Consider the following 20,701-nt stretch of genomic DNA (forward strand, 5'->3'; position numbering starts at 1 on the left):
TCAGTCCTCATCTGGCTACGTGACTCTTCGGGAACTGCTTGAGTTAACTCTTTTGATGCCTTGACCTGAAAGGGGAAGGGAAGACATTTACTCAAATCCTGACACACATAAAACACCCTCTTCCCCCTCCTGACACCACACAAGGCTTCCCTTATTCCACGGAGCTGATGAATGGGGATCATTTACGGCTGTTCACTCTGGGTATTCTCAAAGGGCATTATAATTGTCTTCATTCTCCTGAAGTACTCCCAGGGCTCTTTCTCATAATCTAATGGTACCTCAATTACCCATATCACTTTCCAAAATTTCCCTAAAATCAGGATTGTCACTACCTGATCTTCACCACAGGAGTCTAGGGTAACAGCTAACCATTGTGTAAAGTCACAGCATAAAACATTATAAATCCTCAGGAAAAGCACACTTCTTAGATACCCAGAACACTGGGTTTCTAGTCTGTGTCCTACATCAACGTGAAATCGCTTCCCTTCATTAGCTGTTAATGACCAAAAAAAAAAAAAAATACTGCATAAGTTCTTTAGATTCATACATAAAACACATATTTCTAACCACCTAATTGGGCCTTTTTATCTGTCCGTGAATTGGGGTTATACGGTTCAGCCCTTGCTGGATGGATTAATAATTTCACATTCTCATATGCTATTATTAAAATTTAGAGGACTATGAAGCCAGTAAAGATGAGTTTGCAAGTATGTGAAAATAAAAAGGGCCGTTGGTGGTTATGGTTCCAAAACATCTTATAAACATCTATATTATTTAATTCTAGCTTCATGAGGAAGAAACTGAGTTGAAGAATTCCTCAGACAAGAGCTGTGGCTTTCTTCCTCGCTGCAGAACTTCCCCAAAGCAACGGGGTGCTGATGCCATGGTTTTCCTCCTGGGAGAAGTACTCTCTGACTACCTGGGAAGGAACATCCCGAAATTCCCATCCAATTGGCCTCCTTCCTGGGTGTGTGGGTGGCAGAAGCAATATCCTCTGCCAAGTAAAGCAGCAAAGTGCGAGCTGAACTTCTTCATGTGTTCGAGAGCTTTCCCAAAGCTTTCCCATTTCAAAATGAGTCAGCAGATCCTACACTCATTTTCCTCATTTGACCACTACAGAAATGCTGGAAGTGAATTATCCACTTACGGAGACTGGAATGAGGAACAGAAGACACTGCCTTCTTAGTTCAATATGATTATGACTTGTCAGAAAATCAAAACATTTTCTTTGATAATTATTTTGTAGCAGCTACTGCTAAAAAGCAACAACACGACTATCCATTATGCTACTCAAATTCTAATTTTTTAATATGCTATCATCCAAAAAATTCAGAGATATTTCTCAAGGAGAAAATCCTGCAGGAAATGGCACTTTGATAGAAAGGGAGAAGAAAAAATAATTCCCTACATTTTCCTTAAGGGAGAATGTTTTATTTGCGGTAAACATAAAACCATGATGAAATATGACATTCTCACGCAACACAGTCTCAGGATTTTTACTTATAAAATAACATTTTTTGAGTAGTTTATCCAAGGAACTTGGTACGAAAAGGAACAGAGGTAGCCCATCCACAAACTAAGCTAATACTACATTTAATTTTCTAGGGAAAAAAATATTCTAAGCAAATCCATTTTGTTATAATTAGTGACTTACATTTTTAATACAAACTCCAGGGCAATTTTTAAAAGCCTAGAAATATAAAATGAGTTAAGACTCTGCAAATGTTGAATTTTGAGCAATGTCCTGACGATGTGCTTTTTTTTCCTGCCCAACTCAATTCTATTTGCCCAGTTACGAGAATCAGCACCCACTGAGGGATTTTTCATTCATTCAATAAATATTTACTAAGAACCCTCTATGTACCAGGCAGTGGCGATACAGCCCTAAACACGCGAGACACAGTCCATGCCTCAAGGAGCTCACAGGCAGCAGAGGAGGCAAATATGAAACACAGACAGGATGCCAAACTGTACCAGGAATTTTGGGAACTGAGTTCAGGCACTAGACAAGTGCTTGCAGCTTTCCTAACCAAATGCAAGCTCAGGACAAATGCTTAACTGAGAGAGAGCTAAACAAGACATAGCCCCATCTCATTCTTTCCGTTTGTGCTTTAGCTAAAATGCCTGATGGTTAGTACAATAAGCCATAACAGGGTTATTATTCTGGTTACATCCAGTTACATGTATGGAACTGGTAATTTCCTTTTTTTTAAAATCAAAATCCTGAGTTGTGATGTTTGTACCCCGACCATTATTTTTTGTTCACATTTAAATGAGTTATTCTACTAATTAATGAGATATTCAAAAAGTGCTGCTTCATAATAGACATGGTTTATGTTGTTTCCCATAAACTTGCATTAATTAATTTAAAAGATTTTAAGTTTGGCAAACATCTTTTATTTTTACACATTTTAAAATTGATCCTTACAAAATGTAACGACAGTGACCTAGTACTGAATGCCTCCTGTGAACTAAGTGGGCTTTTTTACATAACTACTTGTAAACCCGCCCTCCCGCTACAACCCTGCAAAGTACTGCTGGTCCTGTCTTACAGACGGGGACCTGAGGGGCTGAGAAGTTAGGAGAGTTTTCCAGCACCACGCAGTTAGTGTAAAGCTAGGAATGGAACCTCTGATTACCTGACTGGTTAATTTATTCTGTTAAGTATCCAAAACTGAGCAGAGAGTTCTCACCCTCCAGGCCACATGCAGAAGAATTACTCATTGTGCAACATTCTAATAATGTTACAATACTGCAGCCAAAGCTTTCAAGCAACCAGAGCCCAACAAAACATCTAGGGTGCAATAAAACATCTGATTAACCAATGAAACGAAATGTGAGATAAGCTCTCAGGTAAACAGCAAGTAAATGGAGGGTGTCTAACTATAAAGTCTTTGCTGAGATAAGGAACCCACATCAAGCACTGGTACAGTAGCCTCCAAGCCCAGCTGTGTGAAACTCTCCCAAAAGAGGGAAAATCATCTCACACGAAGTCGGAGATGGCCTGAAACTCATAAAGGAATGCTGGATCAGGGAGATCTTGTGTTGGTCATTTTTCTCTCTTCAGAGGAGCTGGACCTACAGCAGTCCCACCTACTCACTGCACCCAGGTCACCTGCTCACGGAGGGATGGTCCACATTCTGAGAGGACAGACTAGCACACATGATCAGATAAAGCCGGATCACCACCACCATCACCTGGCAAAAATCATCAGAGGGCCCCAATAAAACACGGAGAGCTTTGTGCGTGAATAGGAAGGTAACCTTGAAAGTCTAAAATGAAATGCAGAAGGATCAAACTGCTCTGCGCTAACTTCCTGAAAGCTCTCCTCTGTCGCTGGTTATCCGAGTGAACAACCACAGCCAGCTGACAGCACCCAGACAGCTTCACCGGAAATTACAGATTGTAAACGAAGCTGAGAACCACCCGGTGACTAAGGTCCTAAGGTCAGTAGTGCTGTTAGAGGCTGCCATTCCCTCTCTTGCACAGCGGCTCCACTACACAAGGAACATGCTAAAACCGTTCGCTGGGCGTTAATGTTGGGGACTCGCTTAAAAAGAAACGTCACTTTCGGCTTGGGGGCAGCATGCTCGCCATTCAACGCCCTACTGGCTCCTTAAACACGCCTATGACTAATATTGGTACTCAGGAAAGAGAACTTCTTCTGACCTTGAGCGTGCGCGCTAAATAAATTACCTCAGAACGAAAGTGGTGAGATCTCATAACAGCATCTGGGGAGAAAAGAGAAAAACGAGACTTCATTTAACTCCTTGTTCTTCACCTGCCCAGTTACTAGTGACTTACCTGGGGGACAAGGGTCGGGAAGGCACGTTCCAGACGCCCTGAATTCAGTGGGGACATCCTGTAGGGCAGGGAGGTTACTAGGCCATCGGTCTCTAGGTGATTTCTCCGCGAGAAGTTTCAGGGAAAGTTCTGGGGTAGTTGGGGAGCCCCGAACTCTCCATGCCTTACTTTCCTACCCCTAAGCTCCAGCGACGGATGGGTGAAGGGAGGCTGCCGCAGCCCGGGACCCGGCTCCAATTACCCTTCCGGCTTCAGCAAACATACTAAGAATCCTCATCCGTTCCTCCCCTCCCTGCTCCCGGAATCGCCGTGGTTATCCCGACCCGGCAGATTGGAGGAAGACAGTGAGGGCAAGAGGGGCAAGGGACGTTAGACAGCAAACATACTGAACTTGGGGAGTGGGCAACGACGGGGCAAGGGGCGGCAGCGCAGACGGGAGCGAGCCGGGCTTCTCTCTCCAAATCCGCTTAACCGTTCATCCGAGCCCGGAGAAGCCCTTGGTGGCGTGTCTTACCTCGGCTCCTTGAACGACCCGAAAAGACCGATTTGATCGGATGCCTCCCTTTCTGGAGATTGCGGTGCCAGCAGCAGAAGAAGACGATGGTGGCGATGGTGCCCAGCAGAAGCAACAAGAGGAAGAGGGCACATTGGATGCTGTAGGGTCGCAGCAAGACGAGGAAAGCCGCGGCGATCATGGTGCGGGCGAGGCGGGGGCGGCTCGCGGCGGGGCTGGAGGGCGGCGGCACAGGCACCCGCGCGGGGCGCACGCCGGGGCGGCGGGCACGGGCGAGCGCGGCTCAGCGCGTCATGCCCGGCGCTCGCGGCCCGCGCCCAGCCCAATGGCTGAGCACCCCGCGCCTGCCGCCCTAAGAGAGTGAGCCCGGGCTGCGGGGAGCGCTGGCCATGACTCAGCAGACGGCGACGAGGCAGGGACTTGGCGGCGGGGAGCCTCCCCCCTCCCTCCCCGGGGCCCCCGCCCCCGTCTGTGCGCAGCCCCTGGGCGCAGCCCCGCCGGGGACGCGGCGGGCGGGGAGGAGCAGCGCTGCTGCCGCCGCGGCCACCCGGGCCCTGCGCATCGCCCTGCGGCCGCCGCCGGCCTCGGCATCCCGGAGTCGGGCGCACGTGGGGCGGGGCGGGGCCGCGGCGCCCGGGCTGCAGCCGCGGCGGCCCGCGGGGGGCGGGAATGGGGCGCCGCGGCGGGGGCTCGGCGGATGACATCACGGCCGGGCTGCGGCAGCGCGGGCGCGCGGACATGGCTGCGGCGGCTTCGGCGGCGGCCGCGGGCTGCGCTCGGGCCTGAGCGCCCAGCGCCCTCCCGCGGGGCCGCCCGCCCGCCCGGCCGCGCCGTCCGCGGGTGCACGGCCGGGCGCCTCTCCACTCCCCGACACCTGGGGCTTCCGCCTCTCCAGTCTCCCTCGGCCGAATTGCCGGGGAGCCCGGCGTCAGGGGGCGCCGAGGAGCCGGGGGGAAACTGTAAGGCGCTGGCGGGAGCCTCCAGGCGGTGCTGCCCCAACCTCCCACCTCCCCGCGCCCCGCCCCGAGGCTGGGGCTTTGGAGGATGCAGCCGGGTGAGCTATTGCTTGCGGGGGTCCCTCGCACGCTGAAGCGTGAACGCCGGGAAGGGCCTTCCCTGGGAATTGGGGTCCTCCAGGCTGGGAGGCCCACCCGTGTCCCAGCCCCTGTAACTGGGAGCGCTCCCCACTAGGACGCTCCGCTCTGCAGACGTGAACTGGTCCATCCCCAAACTTGGCGCTGTTTGGCAGCCGAGAGATGGGCACTTTCCATCCTCCTGTATCCATGCGTTCACCGTGCAACCTTGCCGTGTTTAGTGCGTTTGAAGGGAGAGGCAATTTCCGTTTTAGGGAACTGGCAGATGAGGGAAGTTGGGGATTGGCTTGTAAATATTTTGAGGAGAAATCTTTTAGGGAGTGTGAGGAAGGAATGCTCTGTCACACTTCAAATGCACACACTCCCTCTTGTCTCCCTCCTGCCCCCTCCCATTTCTTCATCACCAGCAAAAAGTACAGTAGAGTTGGTGGCCGGGAAATTTGACAGTGGTCGCTGGTGCGATGCCAAGGCAGAAGGTATGGCGGGAGCGCTGCAGTGCGCCTTTCTGCGGCCGCCCGGGCCACCTGGCCAGGAAGCCGCTGCGGCGCCTGCAGGCTGCGGCATCTTGCGGCCTTGGCCGGCTGGCCCGGGGCCCCCGCCGCGTTAAGCTGCTCCCGAGGCAAGGCTGGCTTTCCCTGCGTGGGGCTGTGTTTCGTTTGTTTGCTTTTATTAACTCACATAAGGAAACTGCAGTTATGATGACAGAGTAACACATTATAACACATTACTGCATTTTTGGAGTTTCTGATTACTGAGGTGGACTCAACTGTGGAATATTTAGGAAACTGAAGAACTTGCGTCATAAAGAAGTAATTTGTAAAATTGAAAAGCAGAGAATCGATGACAATACTCGAGTTTTGTTATTTGCTTGTAGGATCTCAAGGTCAGTGTTGCTTTCTAACTGTACAAAATCAGCTGTACAGCTCTGCAGAAAAGCTTAACCATTGATGTTCTTCAGGCCTTTAACATGAGTGTGTGTCAGTATTAAAGGAAACTCAACAAGGCATTACCTAATGCGTCCTTAAATGCCAGATTCATAAACCTGGGAGACAACGGATGAAGTTTTCTTCTGTAAAACTTGTTTCCTGAAACAAAATGAACATTCAAGTTGTTGATGTGTTGCATCTTAGTTGATTGTTTGGGGTTGAAGATGGAAGGACCTTGCTTGCTGGACGCCCCCTTATAAGGGAATGTTGAATGTCAGAATGTAGGCTGCTACAGGTCAGGATAGGCTTCCTCATTCCCTGCCACTCAGGGCTGACAGGCAGCCCTGCATCGTGTGCACATTGCTGGAAGGTTTCCTGATACAGCAGCCCGCTGCGGCGAGAGACAGCATTCCTATGCTGTGCAGGTGTTATGGAAGAGAATCCTGAGAGCCTGCACTGTGTGGCACATCAGGAAAGAAGACTTCTTTACCGCATCCACTCACAGTGGCCTGGTGGAATAATTTAAAACAGCAACCAAACTGAATTAGCCTTCTGCAAACATTGGGAGAAATAACTAGTTGAATTTAGAAGATCATCTTTACTTTCTACTTCTCATTGACTAAAATTTGTGAGTGAGCCAAAAATGGCCTAAATATCCTTGAAACGTGTCTTAAGACCACAAACACAGCATAGTAACCAGTTTGCCCCACACTGCATTTTTAACAACAAAAAGCAACTAAATAGCAATTATGGTTTTCTGAGCTATTACTTTAGCACAGTTGTTATCTTCCTGCGTCTTGCTGCAGCCATTTATAAGTTTCAAGTGCACCCAAGAACATCATTTATCTCTCTTGGCAGGCAAGTAGGATTATAGATATTTCTTTTTAGTTGCATTCATTTCTGTTCTTTGCATGAGTTATCTCAAGGATACTAATAATAAGCAAACCAAGTCATTGAAAGAATTTCATATTTAGATTCCCTTGTTATTTTCTGATTTGTTTGTTGCTAATTTATCATTTCCTTCTCCAAATAATGGCATGTTATTAATTGCTTCTTTCTGTGTGTTTCTGTGATGCCTAATGCACTGCGGAATTCAATAAATATTAAATCAGCCAATCAATTCTTTATGGAAGTTAATTTAGTATAATTCATACCTTTTCATTCTGCTAGGTTTTCATTAAAAAAGAATAATTGACATTGTATTAAAGTCACAAAAAAATTTAATGTCTGGGGTTAGGAATGGAGGAGGAAAGGCCATGGCCAAATCTTTCATGCAAAGAAATGAAAAATCAAAATGGAACAGTTTATGTAACCTTTTGACTTTTTATGATGGTGAGTTAGCACTATCACCCAAGAGAAGATAAGTGAGTTGGGAAGAATAGTTGAGAGAGTTTTGCATCAGGCGTGTAGAAGATCCTTTGTATAGCCCTGCTTCCCCTTGGATTCTCAACCAAACTGAGAACACACATGAGGAGCCAAAGGAAATTAAAATATTAACTTTATTCAGAGCAAAGTCAGATTGAAGGACATGGCTTAGACCCAAGGCCAAAATGGGGCATGTTATTCCTTCTTCTCTGACTCAGCGTGCCCACCCAGCCACAGGTAAAGAACCATAGGCCTTCCCAGCACAAAGTCAGGAAGGAGCCATACTTGTACTACTTCTTACCCGCAGACCAGAGGATAAAAAGAGCCTGACACTCTCCAACTCACAAGGCATGCAGCATGAGTGAGCAAGAGGCAGGACCATGTGTAGGAAGGGACATTTTATACATCAGCTCTGCCCATTGGAAGCTGGCAGGCCCTCCCCCATTTCCCTCATCACGAAGTCACTCCACCTCCCAAAGACAAGAGTGAGTAAGGGGCTCTAATGAAATGGCAGAAACGTCTTCTGCAGTTCTCCACTAGAGGTAGGAAGTTGTGGCGCCAGTTCCTAATTTATGGATCAGGAGGAAACGTCAGGAAGAAGAGAAGGCTCTACTCTAAGCTGTGTATCGACCAATTGAGGGAAAGGGAGGAACTGAAGATGACTCAAGTTTTGAGCTAGGGTAGAGGAACAGTTTTGAAGGAGAAGATGACAAACTGAGTGTCATACACATTGAGGTGGAGGTGTCGGAAAGACATCCATGTGAAATTATCCAGCAAGCTCGTGGAAGCATGGGTGGAGAGGTCAGAACCAGAGATAGACTGGGAGTCATCAACATAAATTATAGCTGAAGTCAAGGACATGGATAACATGTCTAAGGAAGAGAGACCATAGAAAGAAGTGGAATCAGAACTTTGGAGATGGCTTCCTTTTGTGGCTTGGAGAAGGAGAGCAGAAGGCAAGACTGTGGAAGCCAAGTGGGAGGTGTTCCAATTGAGTGCTTACTAGAACAGATGCACAAACGGGAGGTTAAGAAGGACAAGGACTGAGAACTGGTGACTTGGAGACCTCTGAAAACCTTCCAGAGAACTGATTCATTGTAGTGGGAGAGGCTGCAACCAGATATTAATGGGTTGAAGAGGGAGTGGGAGGTAAAAATAGAGGAGATAGCCATTGTCTACAATCTTTGGAGAAATTGAACTCTAAAAGGGATGAGTAGAAATACAATTAAAGCCTGAATAAAGGCCATTAAAGGTCCTTTAGTCAGGATAGGGGTACTTGAACAAGTTTCTAGGGAACTTGGGAGATGAAGCCATCGCTGGGAGAGAAAGTAAGAGACGAAGAGGGGAGAAGACGGCATTCTTCCGGCATTTGTGGTTTGGCCATTCGTTTGAACGTACCTTGAGTCCCTGAGACTGGTTCTTTCTGCTGTCAGCCTGCTTTTGACTCTGCAGAGTTAAAGTTGACCCTGACTAGTGCTGATGGCTCCCTGCCCATGGTCTCCTCCCCACCAACCTTGGCTACTCCGGCTCAGACTCCAAAAATGACTTTTGGGGAAAGATAAGAATGCCTTGGAAATTAGCCCAGGTTGTCTGTAAGTTTTTATTACAACCCCATATGAGAGTGAGTAAATTACCCAACTGGTAATCACACAAGGACATTGAAATATTACCCTGAAATATTTTACCTAAACTTTTTGTTTAGCTAAAAATAGCTCTAGCAATAAATGATGAGAAATAAATCATACTGACTTAGGGCCTGGTACTTGTTCCTAGGTGAAGTTTTTTACTCTCAAAATTAAGTGGCGTGAGAGAAATTGGGAGGAACTGAGGAAATGTGTTGTGTGGCCCATTTATTCCCAAATGGTTTTTCATGGCAATCTGAGACCAGGCCCTGCGTCAACAATATGCATGTTCTTGTATTGGAAGGTGTAGAAGCTACATCATCTGGAAGGACTTCCATCACCTATGGAGTCTGGGAGGCCATTTCCAGCCACCACAATCAGGGGAACCATCATGTGGATGGATCACTATTGTCTTTTCAAATTTATAATTTTTGAAGGAAAAACAATGTTATTTGCGGTAATATCAAATATTTTCAGCAAATCTTCCCTGGGAAAGACTTTATATTCACTTTACCAGAACAAAAACTTTAAAAATAACTTTAAAGTCATCCTTGTAAGGGATAATGTTTCACATGGAATCATTCCAAATTGTTCTTTTAACATTTTAGAAATTTTAGAGCCTACTTAGGATTTGTTGTCCTATGGGTTGTGGAATCCATGGTAAGGTTGTGGGGGACAAATGTTCTTTTTTGTGAACATACATATTTCTCAAAAAAATCTGCTGAGTTTGGGAGTTTAAAAATGTCAATATAATTGAATTCATTTACTCTATAGTGCTTTGCAGACAGTTTTTGGAAAGTAATCATTTATTATCGGCAAGCAAATAGAATTCATTTGTATAGTTTCCACACTGAGTGTGGGCTTAGTCATGCAGCAAAATACTGAGTCATTTGGCCAGAAAATTTACTCATAGTTGTATGAACTGCCAATGGAAAATTTGAGAGCTGCTCATAAATCAAATTATAGAGCTCTTAGAGTTATAAATCACTGAGCAGCATTGTTCATTATTATTCAGATAGTGTAAAATAGTTCCACCATTTCTAAGAATGGGCAATTTACAAAGCAAGTTTGAAAGCTGAAGTTATTGCTTCTAGATCCAAGATAAGAGTTGCTATATAAGTTACAAGCATTTCCACATTCTTATGTGAAAAAAGAAAAGGAAAGGAAAGTAGGAGATTTATAGTTACATAGCAAATATGAGATGAATAAAATCTTAATTAACTAATGTTTATGAATTAAATTCCAGATTGTCTTAAGAAAATGCTAGGAACATTTAATAGCTAAATTTTCTCCATTTCTTACAATAATGCTTTTGGAACTTTTGCATTAAATATTTCGTGCTAATAATCTGTATGCTGATGCATCAGCATGCTGAGAGCCTGAAAGAATAATGTCACTAAGAGAACAGAGGTAGCAAGTGTACCAAGGAGGACAGAGAATTGCGATGAGTAACTGATGATTAGTTAAAGATGTTTCAATAGCACACAGTTCCAGAGATTATTGACATTATCGCAGTGTAATGACATGACATGGATCTGGGAACAGAAAGAAAAGTACATCTTCAAATGTTTTTGTAGCCCCAAGTACTTTATGGAGTCAAACAGAGGAACAACAACAAACACGCTAAATTAGAATACAGTAAAGTTTACATTTCAAAGAAGAAAACTAAAAACCTGAAGCCTGTTCTTGCTGGTCCCATCTCTGCTGGAGGAGTTCTTAACCCTGAATTCATGGACGGGTTCCAGAGATCTGAAATGAGAAGTAAACATGTGGGTCTCTTTGGGGGGACATGATGCATAGTTTTCATCAGATTTTTAAGGAGTTATTACCAAAAAAAATAAAATCATCAGAACTGTACAAATCCACACAGAACTGTACAAACCCAAAGTTTCTGAATGCAGTATCAAAGCATTCTCTCAGCCCGTCAACATCAGCATCACCTAGGCATCTTCCCTGGGACTGGAAGAAGTGTCTTGAGCACTGTCAGTCTAGGACGAGCAGAGGAAATCTCTCAACTCTAACCTGTAAATGTTCAGAAAAGTCTCCCAAATGCAGGTGACTGCTGCCCACTCTGAGACTAGGTGGAGATGGTGGGCTGTGAATCTCGTTGTCCTCTTGCAACTTTAAACAGATTGGGGGAGAGAGAAGTGAATGCCCTAAGGTAACAGTCACTGAGATGTCCATCCTAATAACCCTGGGAGGGAAAGACTGTGTTAACGGTCTAGGACCACTTCCACAGACTTCTGTCTCAGGAAGAAGGGTTGACTTGATTCCCAAGCTGCCTTCAGGCCAGTTAAGTGTCCCAATTTATATCTAGATGTTTGAATGGATGAGCCCATTCTGTGCCAGAAACACTGGCCCTAAAATCTAGTCTTGAGCTCAGAGTCTGCAAGGAGCTCCGCTGTCTTAAAATTTAAAAGAGGCAGAAAGACTTAGTATCGGCTCCCAGAAACGACTCCTAGACATCCTGGTGAATTTAGCAGCCACTCTTCTTAAATCCTGCCCCAAGCCACAGTTTATGAGGCTCTTCATCATTGAACAGCCTGCTACAGAGACCTGGTAACTGGGCCCTCAGTCCCACCAGGGTAATCCCACATCTGGGGTGGAAGGCCGCCCACCCATCCATACCAAGTGCTCAGTTCCACGTACCATTATCTCTAGCTTCCCGTGCTGGCCATCCCTGTGAGCCCCAACTCCCCCACCACCGTATTCTCAGGACACTAGGTCCCAAGATCCCATCACTGTGATCACATTCGGTCACAGCATGAGGCTGGTTCTTTCATCATGTGACTTTCTCACTCCAGTGAACAGGTCCAGTTTGCAGAAGTGTCCTGATCTCTCCGACTGCCGGATTCTGTTTCCTCCCAGTTCTGTCCTCTAGGCTGTGAGGTGTCTGGTGGCACAACATTCATGCGTTCCACGTGGAGACAGACTGAACCATTCCCTAAATGTCTCAGACCCCTCTGGGACCACTGTGCACCATTCTAGGCACAGTTTCCTCTTGTGGCCGTTTGTAATGAAGCAGGAATCTATGTTGAAAAGACGCTGCAGGACTGCAATCGTGTACCAGATCGCACGGTGGTCTACCATCTGGTGGGCTGTTGAAGTCTGGGTCTCAGTGGTTGTATTAAGGGCACCCGCAGCACCCTGGGCGATGGTTGGTACAATCATTATTCACCTCTCCTCCTCACCCAAAGGGCATAGGACAAGTCCTGGGCTTCCTCATTACCTTGGTGTGGACAATCACTCTTTTTAGTGGTAGCTAACACTAATTGGGTATGTACTCTCTGCTAAACTTCTGCTAAATGCTTTATATCCATTTACTCATTTGATCCTCACAGCAACGTTGGGTAGGTACTACTCTTATCCCTGCTTTATAGATGAGGACCCTGGGCCTAGAGATGTAAGGAATTCCCCCAGTGTCACAGCAAGCAAGTGATGTAAAGATTCTCCAACACTCCAAAAACCAACGTGGTTTCTGTTGCCTGCTTTTCATTTGCACTGCCTCCCCGCCTCCGATGCACCTCCCCCCCGCAAAGGGATTCCTCTCCGTTGGGGTTTGCTGGGCAGCTGCCCTTCCTCCCTTATGAGTGTCCCGTAGGCCATCCCTGCCAAGGTGAAGGAAGGCCAGCCCAACACCCCAGCAGCATATCAGCTGTTTCCTGGTACACGAGAGATCTGGGCCTCTCCCTTAGATCACCTCCTCTAATCCTTCAGCCAACAAGACTCCTGTTATTAAAAAAATTATACATCCACTCTTACCATTTCATTGCCATGTCCCCATCATTATCCCTTGGGTAAATTCAACCCAGCACCTCAGAAAGCTAAACAAGCTTCCGAGGCCAGGCAGATGCCTGCTTTGGAAAAAGGCTTCTATTAGAGACCACCTAGCTGTCCTTTATAAAAGGGATAGCTCTAATAACTTTTTTCTTTATATTTTTAATTAAGATAGAGGTTTGTCTAATATAGCATCATAGGCATCCAGGTTAGTTAACTGTGCTTCTTGACACCCCCACTCCCACGTTTGATCTAAGCTTGTATGAGGGGGATCTGGATCTGTTTTCTTCAGTTAATAATAATAAACTGATAGGATATTGTAGACCTAACATATCAACTCATAATTGGGTACTATAATTGTCACCATTTCACAGATGGGGAAACAGAGGCACAGAAATGTCACAGGAGTGGTAAGTATAGGATCTAGGGTTATGGATCCAGACAGTTGGTTTTACTGCCTGTGTTTGTAACCACTTATGTGACCCTAATGTATCTAATATATTAGGAAGAGATTCCAACTGGAAGACTATCTCGAACTAACTACATAGCAAGACTTCACCTCCACAAAAAAAAAAAAAAATATATATATATATATATATATATATGTTGTCTATCCTTTGGTAGAAGGAGAAATTTTCCTTTCCCCTCTTTCTATGAACAGGATGTACATTGGCCTGAGGTTCTGTCTCCACCTGGCTGTTTGAGCAACTTCTCTATATAGAATCACGGGCTCACAACATTGTCCCAAAATGCCGTCACTGCTGAGTCCCCTGTTCGTCTGTCTCTGACACTCCTGAACCTTGAGGTGGGCTTGCATACTTTGAACTCACTACATCCATCTGTCCTTCCTTGCTGTTATTTAACTTCCTGGGCCTCAGCCAGGTTACTTAGATCCATTCCATCTTCTTGGGCTTTTTCTTTGATCAGTATGTGCATTCTCCACCCTTGACTAGCTTCCTAGTTCTGACTTGCCCTACAGCTGCCAAGCTTGGTAACACAGGTAACAGAGAGAAGATGGCCTCTTACATTCCCTTCCATTTCATTATCCTATGAATTTATTGATAGAAAAGTACTGTCACTCATAAATATATCTAAATGTATTTTTCTAACGACCTATACATAGGAGGTAGAGAAATAACTTGATAAAAATGTGAAATGTAGCTGATCATTGGGTTTTTAAAAAAATTAATGTTGCTTCAACATAGTATGAAAGAATACAAGAGCAAGAAGAGAAAATTATTGGTAGTAGATGAGGAGACAACCCACTGAAGATGCTGACTTATTCAGTAAATACGTGACTCGGCACATTAATTATGTTTAGACCTAAATTTCTGAGAGTATAAAAGTTCAAAATTAATAGAGACCTTGGTAAATGGCAACCAGTTATTTCATTAATATATAATATTAATATAGGGTATAATGGGGTAAATATTTCAAAGAGAAATTAACTTGTCCTTTCATGTTATAATGGTAAGGTAAATTAATATTTGAAAGTTGAATCACTCTTGATTTTTATGCATAGGTATTGATTCTTGCATCAGAATTATTATATTTTATCAATTAAAATTGGTCTAAAACATGATTACTTAAAGCAAAAAGCATAATGACGTCATCTTGCTCTAAACTATCAAGATGAATAGAATGTTCTACATCAATCCAAAAAATGTGAAGTGGAAGATAATTTACATGACTTATAGTTATCCTAAAATAGAACTTTTAATTGATTTTTACTCTTCTTTAGGCTTAACCCTGCATCCGTGTTTCTGATAAATGGGGAAAAGGCACATAAATATCAAGGAATGGGGGGACGGGACAGGTAGTGACAGAAGAATAGCCGAGGAGACAACACTCACAAAAACTGGAATTTCTTGGAAAAGATTTTGGAGGCCCTAGAACCACAGGAAAACTCGTGCAGAGATTCGCTGAGCTTTGCATATGCTTTCTTGTGCAAACTTTCAGCTGGTTCCACTCATGGCTGCAGGCTTTTCGTAGACAATTGATGAGGATAGGTGACACTATGGAGCAAATGAAGATTGTCTTCCCCTGTTCCCAGCCTGATTTCTGTGATATTACCTCTCTGCCTTAGAAGTCTTCTTCCTGAACACATCAAGATGAAAGTAAGCCAGTCACACGGTCTAATTACAGATAAGACAGAGGCTGGGTCATTTACCACCTGGCTCTCTTGCCAGGTCAGTAGCAACAGAGAGATTCTGGTACAGATGATGAAGCTAACGTGTATGGCTGGGGTTTTAGTCCATTCCGGCTACTGTAACAAAATACCAGAGACTGAGTAGCTTATGAACAGCAGAAATTTATTTCTCACAGTGTGGAGGCTGGAAGTCCAAGATCAGGGTGCCAGCAAGGTCAGGTTCTGGCGAAAGCCCTCTTTGGGGCTTCAGACTGCTGACTTCTCGCCGTGTCCTCACATGGTAGAAGGAGCTAAAGATCTCCCTGGAGCCTCTTTTATGAGAGTACTGGTTCCATTCATGAGGGCTCCCCCATCATGACCTAATCACGTCCCCAAGTTCCCACCACCTGATACAATCACCTTTGAGGGATAGGATTTCAACATATGTATTTAAGGGGAGACACATTCAGACCATAGCAGCTGGGTATAGGTAAACTGTGAGGAACAGAGCTATACCTCAGGGCTACTCATAGGGGAGATGCTACCAGACCTAGACCCAAACGGAGAGGGAAAAAGGAGCCAGAGGATAATTCTCATAACTCACTGTCTCCCTCCCTCTGATCTCCTGCCTCCATACCCCATTGGCTGAACCCAGCTGGAGAAAGGGAAAGGGAGCCGAATCAGGTCAACCTCCAGGCAGAGGGAGCAGAATAGAGGTGACTGGAGAGGGGATCCGGAGGGGCAAAGAGAGGGTCTCCCGCACTCGTATCTCAGCAGGACTATAGTCCTAAGAAGAATTTGGTGAGCAAAGTCAAGACTTCAGTCTCTGGAGGAGGGGACTACAAGATGGAAACTTAGGCAAGGCGAGCCCTATAGGGAACTTAGTCAAGCAAAGAGAAAGCGAAAACCTAGTTACTGGAATTGATAGAATCTATTGCAAAGCTGACGATGATTAGTTTCTAAGTTCTGGCTCTAGAGTCCTTCTTTAGCCTGCGAACGGGTTAGCAACTTGGCGTGGTTGCCAGGGTCCACTAAGAACCCCAGTTCCCTCATCTGTAAAGTATGAATAGTTGTATCTATCCCAGAGAGCAACTGTGAGAATCAAACAAGTTAGTACAGGTTAAATACTTAGAACAGTACCTTATATATACTAAGCACTCAATAAAGGTTAGCTATATTTTTATTCCTATTAAGTGAAGGACACAGGCTTGGGAAGGTCTGAGGAGGTCACATAGGGTGTGATAGGGAGCTAAATGAATTCCTTTCCTAGATAATGGTTACATACTTGACGATGCATGATATCACTGCTTATTAGTTAAATTGGCTCCAGCAAAATTACATCCACAAACTCCGGCCAGATAAGAATGTTTTTCTTTCCTTTCCCATCATGGAAAGTTGAAAATGAGTCAAGTCTTTAGTCCCTCAGACATTCTTAACATTTCTTAGGCTCATGCATAGTCTCCAGTCCAGTCTAAGAACAGTTATGTGTCATTTAACAACAGGAATATGTTATGAGAACTGTGTCGTTAGGGGACATCGTCATTGTGCAAACATAATAGACTACTGAGGGGCACAAAATTTACCACTCCAAAATGTGTCTTTTTAAAATGAGGATTATTTTAGGCTGATTATTTCTAAAAAACAAAAGAGTCAAAGTTTTTCTTGTTACTTCCCCCTTAACTGCCAAAAAGAATTCAGATTTAAAAAACCCGTCTCGGGAAGCGAGCTCTCGCCTTAGCGTAGCATGAACTAGGTGGTAGACGGGGAGGAACCTGCAAAAGTCTGTTTGCTGGGCTCCCTTCTGTGTTCTTCTGTTTTTGTGTGGCCAAACACTTGTTTTCCACATGTTTATTCCTTTTCACCTACCTGTGAATTGCCTTCCTTCCCTTTGAAATATCTGACTCTCCCCACACCCAGCATCTTCTTTTGTTTTTAGCTGAGGGTGGCATTTAAGGTGAGGGCTTCAGCCGTTTTGTCAAGTTACTTGGTTTTCCTGCATTGCTCCCATGTATACATGTTATTAAACCTTTTTCTCTTGTTAATCTGTCTCCTGTCAACTTAATTCTTAGACTATCTAGAAGTACCTAGAAGGGTAGAAGAAAATTTCTTCCTCCCCTACTGGAGTTACACAAATCTAGATGGTATAGCCTACTACACACCTAGGCTATATAGTGCTAATCTTAGGGGACCACCATCATATGCATGGTCCATGGTTGACTGCACGTGACTATAAGGCAATCAGAGTTTGGCAGCATTGTTGAACCATCCTAGAGTATATTGGTCATCTTTTTAATTGGGATATTGCTGAAACAACTTCAAAATTGAAAATGTGTCTGATGTCATTTGGAAATGGAGGGAGTAAAAGGAGTAAGTTGAAATGCTTCCTAATGGACATTAGTAAAACCTAGTAATTTCTATCCAGGAGTCAGGAACACTTCGATGAGAAAGCCATCTAAGCTCTTGCTTTGCTCAATAGAGTGCTGTGGGTACTGCAGGAGAAGCACCCAATCATTCAGAACCATTCCGATCTTGATTTCTCTTCCTCTTGCATATATAACTTTTTTTTAATAATATGGACATCTTCCTCCCCCATGTCCCACCTTGCTAGAACTAGACTGAAACTAGTAATCCATCTCCCCGGGAACATTAAAACTGCCACTGAATATTTAGAATTGCATTGGCACTTTGGAACTCACTTAGAGGGAAGTCTTCAGTTCATATTCTGACCCGAGTGCTGCAAGGAACCTTTTATGTCTGTACATTCTGAAACTGATATGTAGAGAAAGCAATACCAAACTTTTGAAAATTGTGAAAAGGTACTTAGGTTTTATTGTAGTGCTGTACTTGCCTCTCACAATTTTTATTTAATTCATAATAGAGAAGTTACACTTAAATCCAAAGGAAGATAAGACACCTGAATTACATTTTGACATTCGTTTGGTTTCCATAAGTTTGGTGGCTTTGTTTCTGAGACTTTCATAGGTGATTTTTGCATTTTTGAATTCTTGAATTAATTGTATCAATATTAAAAGTAAACCTAGATGCATTAAGAATTTACATTTTTTATTAACATCATGTGCTTTCATTAGTTACAAAATTCTCCTTTATGTCTTATTTGTTAGATATTATGTGTTTATAATTTGAATGTTGCTTAGAATGTTGTTTTTCAAACTACAAAGTATAACCACTTAGTGAATTATGAAATCAATTTAATGTGCTATAACCAGCACTTTTTTTAATTTAATTTTTATTGAGTTAATGATAGGTTACAATCTTGTGAAATTTCAGTTGTACATTATTACCTGTCAGTCGTGTGGTAGGTGCACCCCTTCACCTTTTGTGCCCACCCCCACCCCACCTTTTCCTTGGTAGCCACTAATCTGTTCTCTTTGTCTGCATTTTTAAATTCCTCATATAAGTGGAGTCATACAGAGATTGTCCTTCTCTGCCTGGCTTATTTCACTTAACATAATTCCTTCACGGTCCATCCATGTTGCTGCAAATGGCAAGATTTTGTTCTTTTTTATGGCTGAGTAGTATTCCATTGTATATATATACCACATCTTCTTTATCCAATCATCTGTTGATGGGCACTGAGGTTGCTTCCATGTCCTGGCTATTGTAAATAATGCTGCAATGAACATTGGGATGCATGGGACCTTGGGAATTGCTGACTTCAAGCTCTTTGGATAGATACCCAGTAGTGGGATAGCTGGATCATATGGTAGGTCTGTTTTTAATTTTTTGAGGAATCTCCATACTGTTTTCCATAGTGGCTGCACCAGTTTGCATTCCCACCAGCAGTGTATGAGGATTCCTTTTTCTCCACAACCTCCCCAACATTTGTTACTATTTGTTTTAGTTATTTTTGTCATTCTAATGGGTGTAAGGTGATATCTTAGTGTAGTTTTGATTTGCACTTCCCTGATGATCAGTGATGATGGACATCTTTTCATATGCCTATTGGCCATCCATATATCTTCTTTGTAGAAATGTCTGTTCATGTCTCCTGCCCATTTTTTCATCAGGTTGTTTGATTTTTTGTTGTTGAGTTGTGTGAGTTCTTTACATATTATGGATATTAAGCCTTTGTCGGATGTATGACTTGCAAATATTTCTTCCCAGTTAGTGGGTTGTTTTTTTGTTTCAATCCTGTTTTCCTTTGCCTTGAAGAAGCTCTTTAGTCTGATGAAGTCCCATTTGTTTATTCTTTCTATTGTTTCCCTTGTCTGAGAAGACATGGTGTCTGAAAAGATCCTTTTAATACTGATGTCAAAGAGTGTACTGCCTACGTTTTGTTCTAGAAGCCTTATGGTATAACCAGCACTTTTAAAAATGAAATAAAATACAGCAGATAGAACAGAAACTGAGCGACCTCATCAGATATAGTAAAAGTGAGCATGTTTCATGAAATTTTGTTTTAGTTTTGTGTGTATGCCTATCTGTGTGTTTCCTAGATCAAAATATAAGCATATATTTAATTGTGAGCTACAGTCAAAAAAAAGATTAAAAGCCATTGGCTTATATTATTCATCCAACCATGTGTCTTGGGGGTTCCCGTGTGTCTCAGGGGTTCTCATGGCTGTGGTTATGTTCAATCTTGCCCCCTATGACTATCTGGGGGATTAATGAAATGCTTTCTGTTGGAAAAAAAAATAAAGAGGGAAGATAACTACATGGTGAATTTTTTACTATCAGGAACTAGTAGTGTTTAATATATAGCCATTTTCATAATATCCCTTCTGAATTTGCTAATTGGCAGGTAATAATGTATACATTGAATCATCAGTTTGTGAATATTAGTAGTGGCCTGAGATCTACTGAAAAGTAGTCATTCTAAAAGGGGTCTGATATGTCCATTCTGGTTGATCTTGAATGAGTTGTGTGTTTGAGGATTTTCTCTTTAACCAAATCATATCAGCAGGAGAAAATTCTAGTACAGTTAGGGATATTACCAAAACTATGTTTTTATAAACTGATTCTTTTCCAATTTTTTAAATTATGGTAAAAACACATAAGATTTACCATCTTAACCATTTTTTTATTGAGTTCATAATAATTTACAACATTGTGAAATTTCAGTTGTATATTATTACTTGTCCGTCACCTTATGAGTGCTCCCCTTCACCCCCTGTGCCCTCCCCCTGCCCCTTTCCCCCAGTAACCACTGAATTGTCCTCTTTGTCCAGGTGTTTATCTTCCACATATGGGTGAAATCATGCGGTGTTTGTCTTGCTCTGTCTGGCTTATTCCGCTTAACCTAATACCCTCAAGATCCATCCACAGTGTTGCAAATTGGATGATTTTGTCTTTTTTATGGCTGAGTAGTATTCCATTGTGTATATGTACCACATCTTCTTTATCCAATCATCAGTCGATAGGCACTTGGGCTGCTTCCATGTCTTGACTATTGTGAATAACTTTGCAATAAACATATGGGTACATAAGTCACTTTGAATTGTTTATTTCA

At 43.5% G+C, this 20,701-nt stretch overlaps 2 protein-coding genes and 1 long non-coding RNA gene across 36 annotated transcripts in view; 1 reads left to right on the plus strand and 2 right to left on the minus strand.

The window, feature by feature from the left end:
• The window catches only part of DST (dystonin), a 440,189-nt gene extending 435,399 nt beyond the window's left edge, over nucleotides 1-4,790 (minus strand). For 14 of the 22 annotated variants that reach the window (XR_011430068.1, XR_011430067.1, XR_011430066.1 and 11 more), the window contains exons 1-2: nucleotides 4,320-4,500; nucleotides 3,671-3,732 (exon numbers count right to left, since the gene is read on the minus strand). Coding sequence is in view for 19 of the 22 variants with exons in the window: in XM_023624272.2 (XP_023480040.1) it covers nucleotides 3,671-3,732; nucleotides 4,320-4,500 (243 nt within the window). In the remaining 3 variants the exon portion in view is untranslated. Of the gene's footprint in view, nucleotides 1-3,670; nucleotides 3,733-4,319 lie in introns of all 22 variants that reach the window. The other 8 variants (XM_023624291.2, XM_070245730.1, XM_023624275.2 and 5 more) reach the window with 4 other exon arrangements.
• BEND6 (BEN domain containing 6) overlaps nucleotides 4,283-20,701 on the plus strand; it is a 55,905-nt gene continuing 39,486 nt past the window's right edge. For 6 of the 12 annotated variants that reach the window (XR_011430071.1, XR_011430073.1, XR_011430074.1 and 3 more), the window contains exon 1: nucleotides 5,239-5,373. The gene's annotated coding sequence lies outside the window, so the exon portion shown is untranslated. Of the gene's footprint in view, nucleotides 4,502-5,233; nucleotides 5,374-20,701 lie in introns of those variants that run through there. The other 6 variants (XR_011430072.1, XR_011430076.1, XM_023624314.2 and 3 more) reach the window with 3 other exon arrangements.
• Nucleotides 6,060-20,701, minus strand: part of LOC106782269 (uncharacterized) — a 114,041-nt gene continuing 99,399 nt past the window's right edge. Inside the window, exons 8-10 of one of the 2 annotated variants that reach the window (XR_011430079.1) lie at nucleotides 14,957-15,200; nucleotides 11,000-11,075; nucleotides 6,060-6,848 (exon numbers count right to left, since the gene is read on the minus strand). This is a non-coding gene — a long non-coding RNA (uncharacterized lncRNA). The remainder of the gene's footprint in view (nucleotides 6,849-10,999; nucleotides 11,076-14,956; nucleotides 15,201-20,701) is intronic. The other variant, XR_011430078.1, reaches the window with a different exon arrangement.

Source organism: Equus caballus, chromosome 20 (genome assembly GCF_041296265.1).
Source record: "Equus caballus isolate H_3958 breed thoroughbred chromosome 20, TB-T2T, whole genome shotgun sequence".
NCBI classification, from domain to species: domain Eukaryota; kingdom Metazoa; phylum Chordata; class Mammalia; order Perissodactyla; family Equidae; genus Equus; species Equus caballus.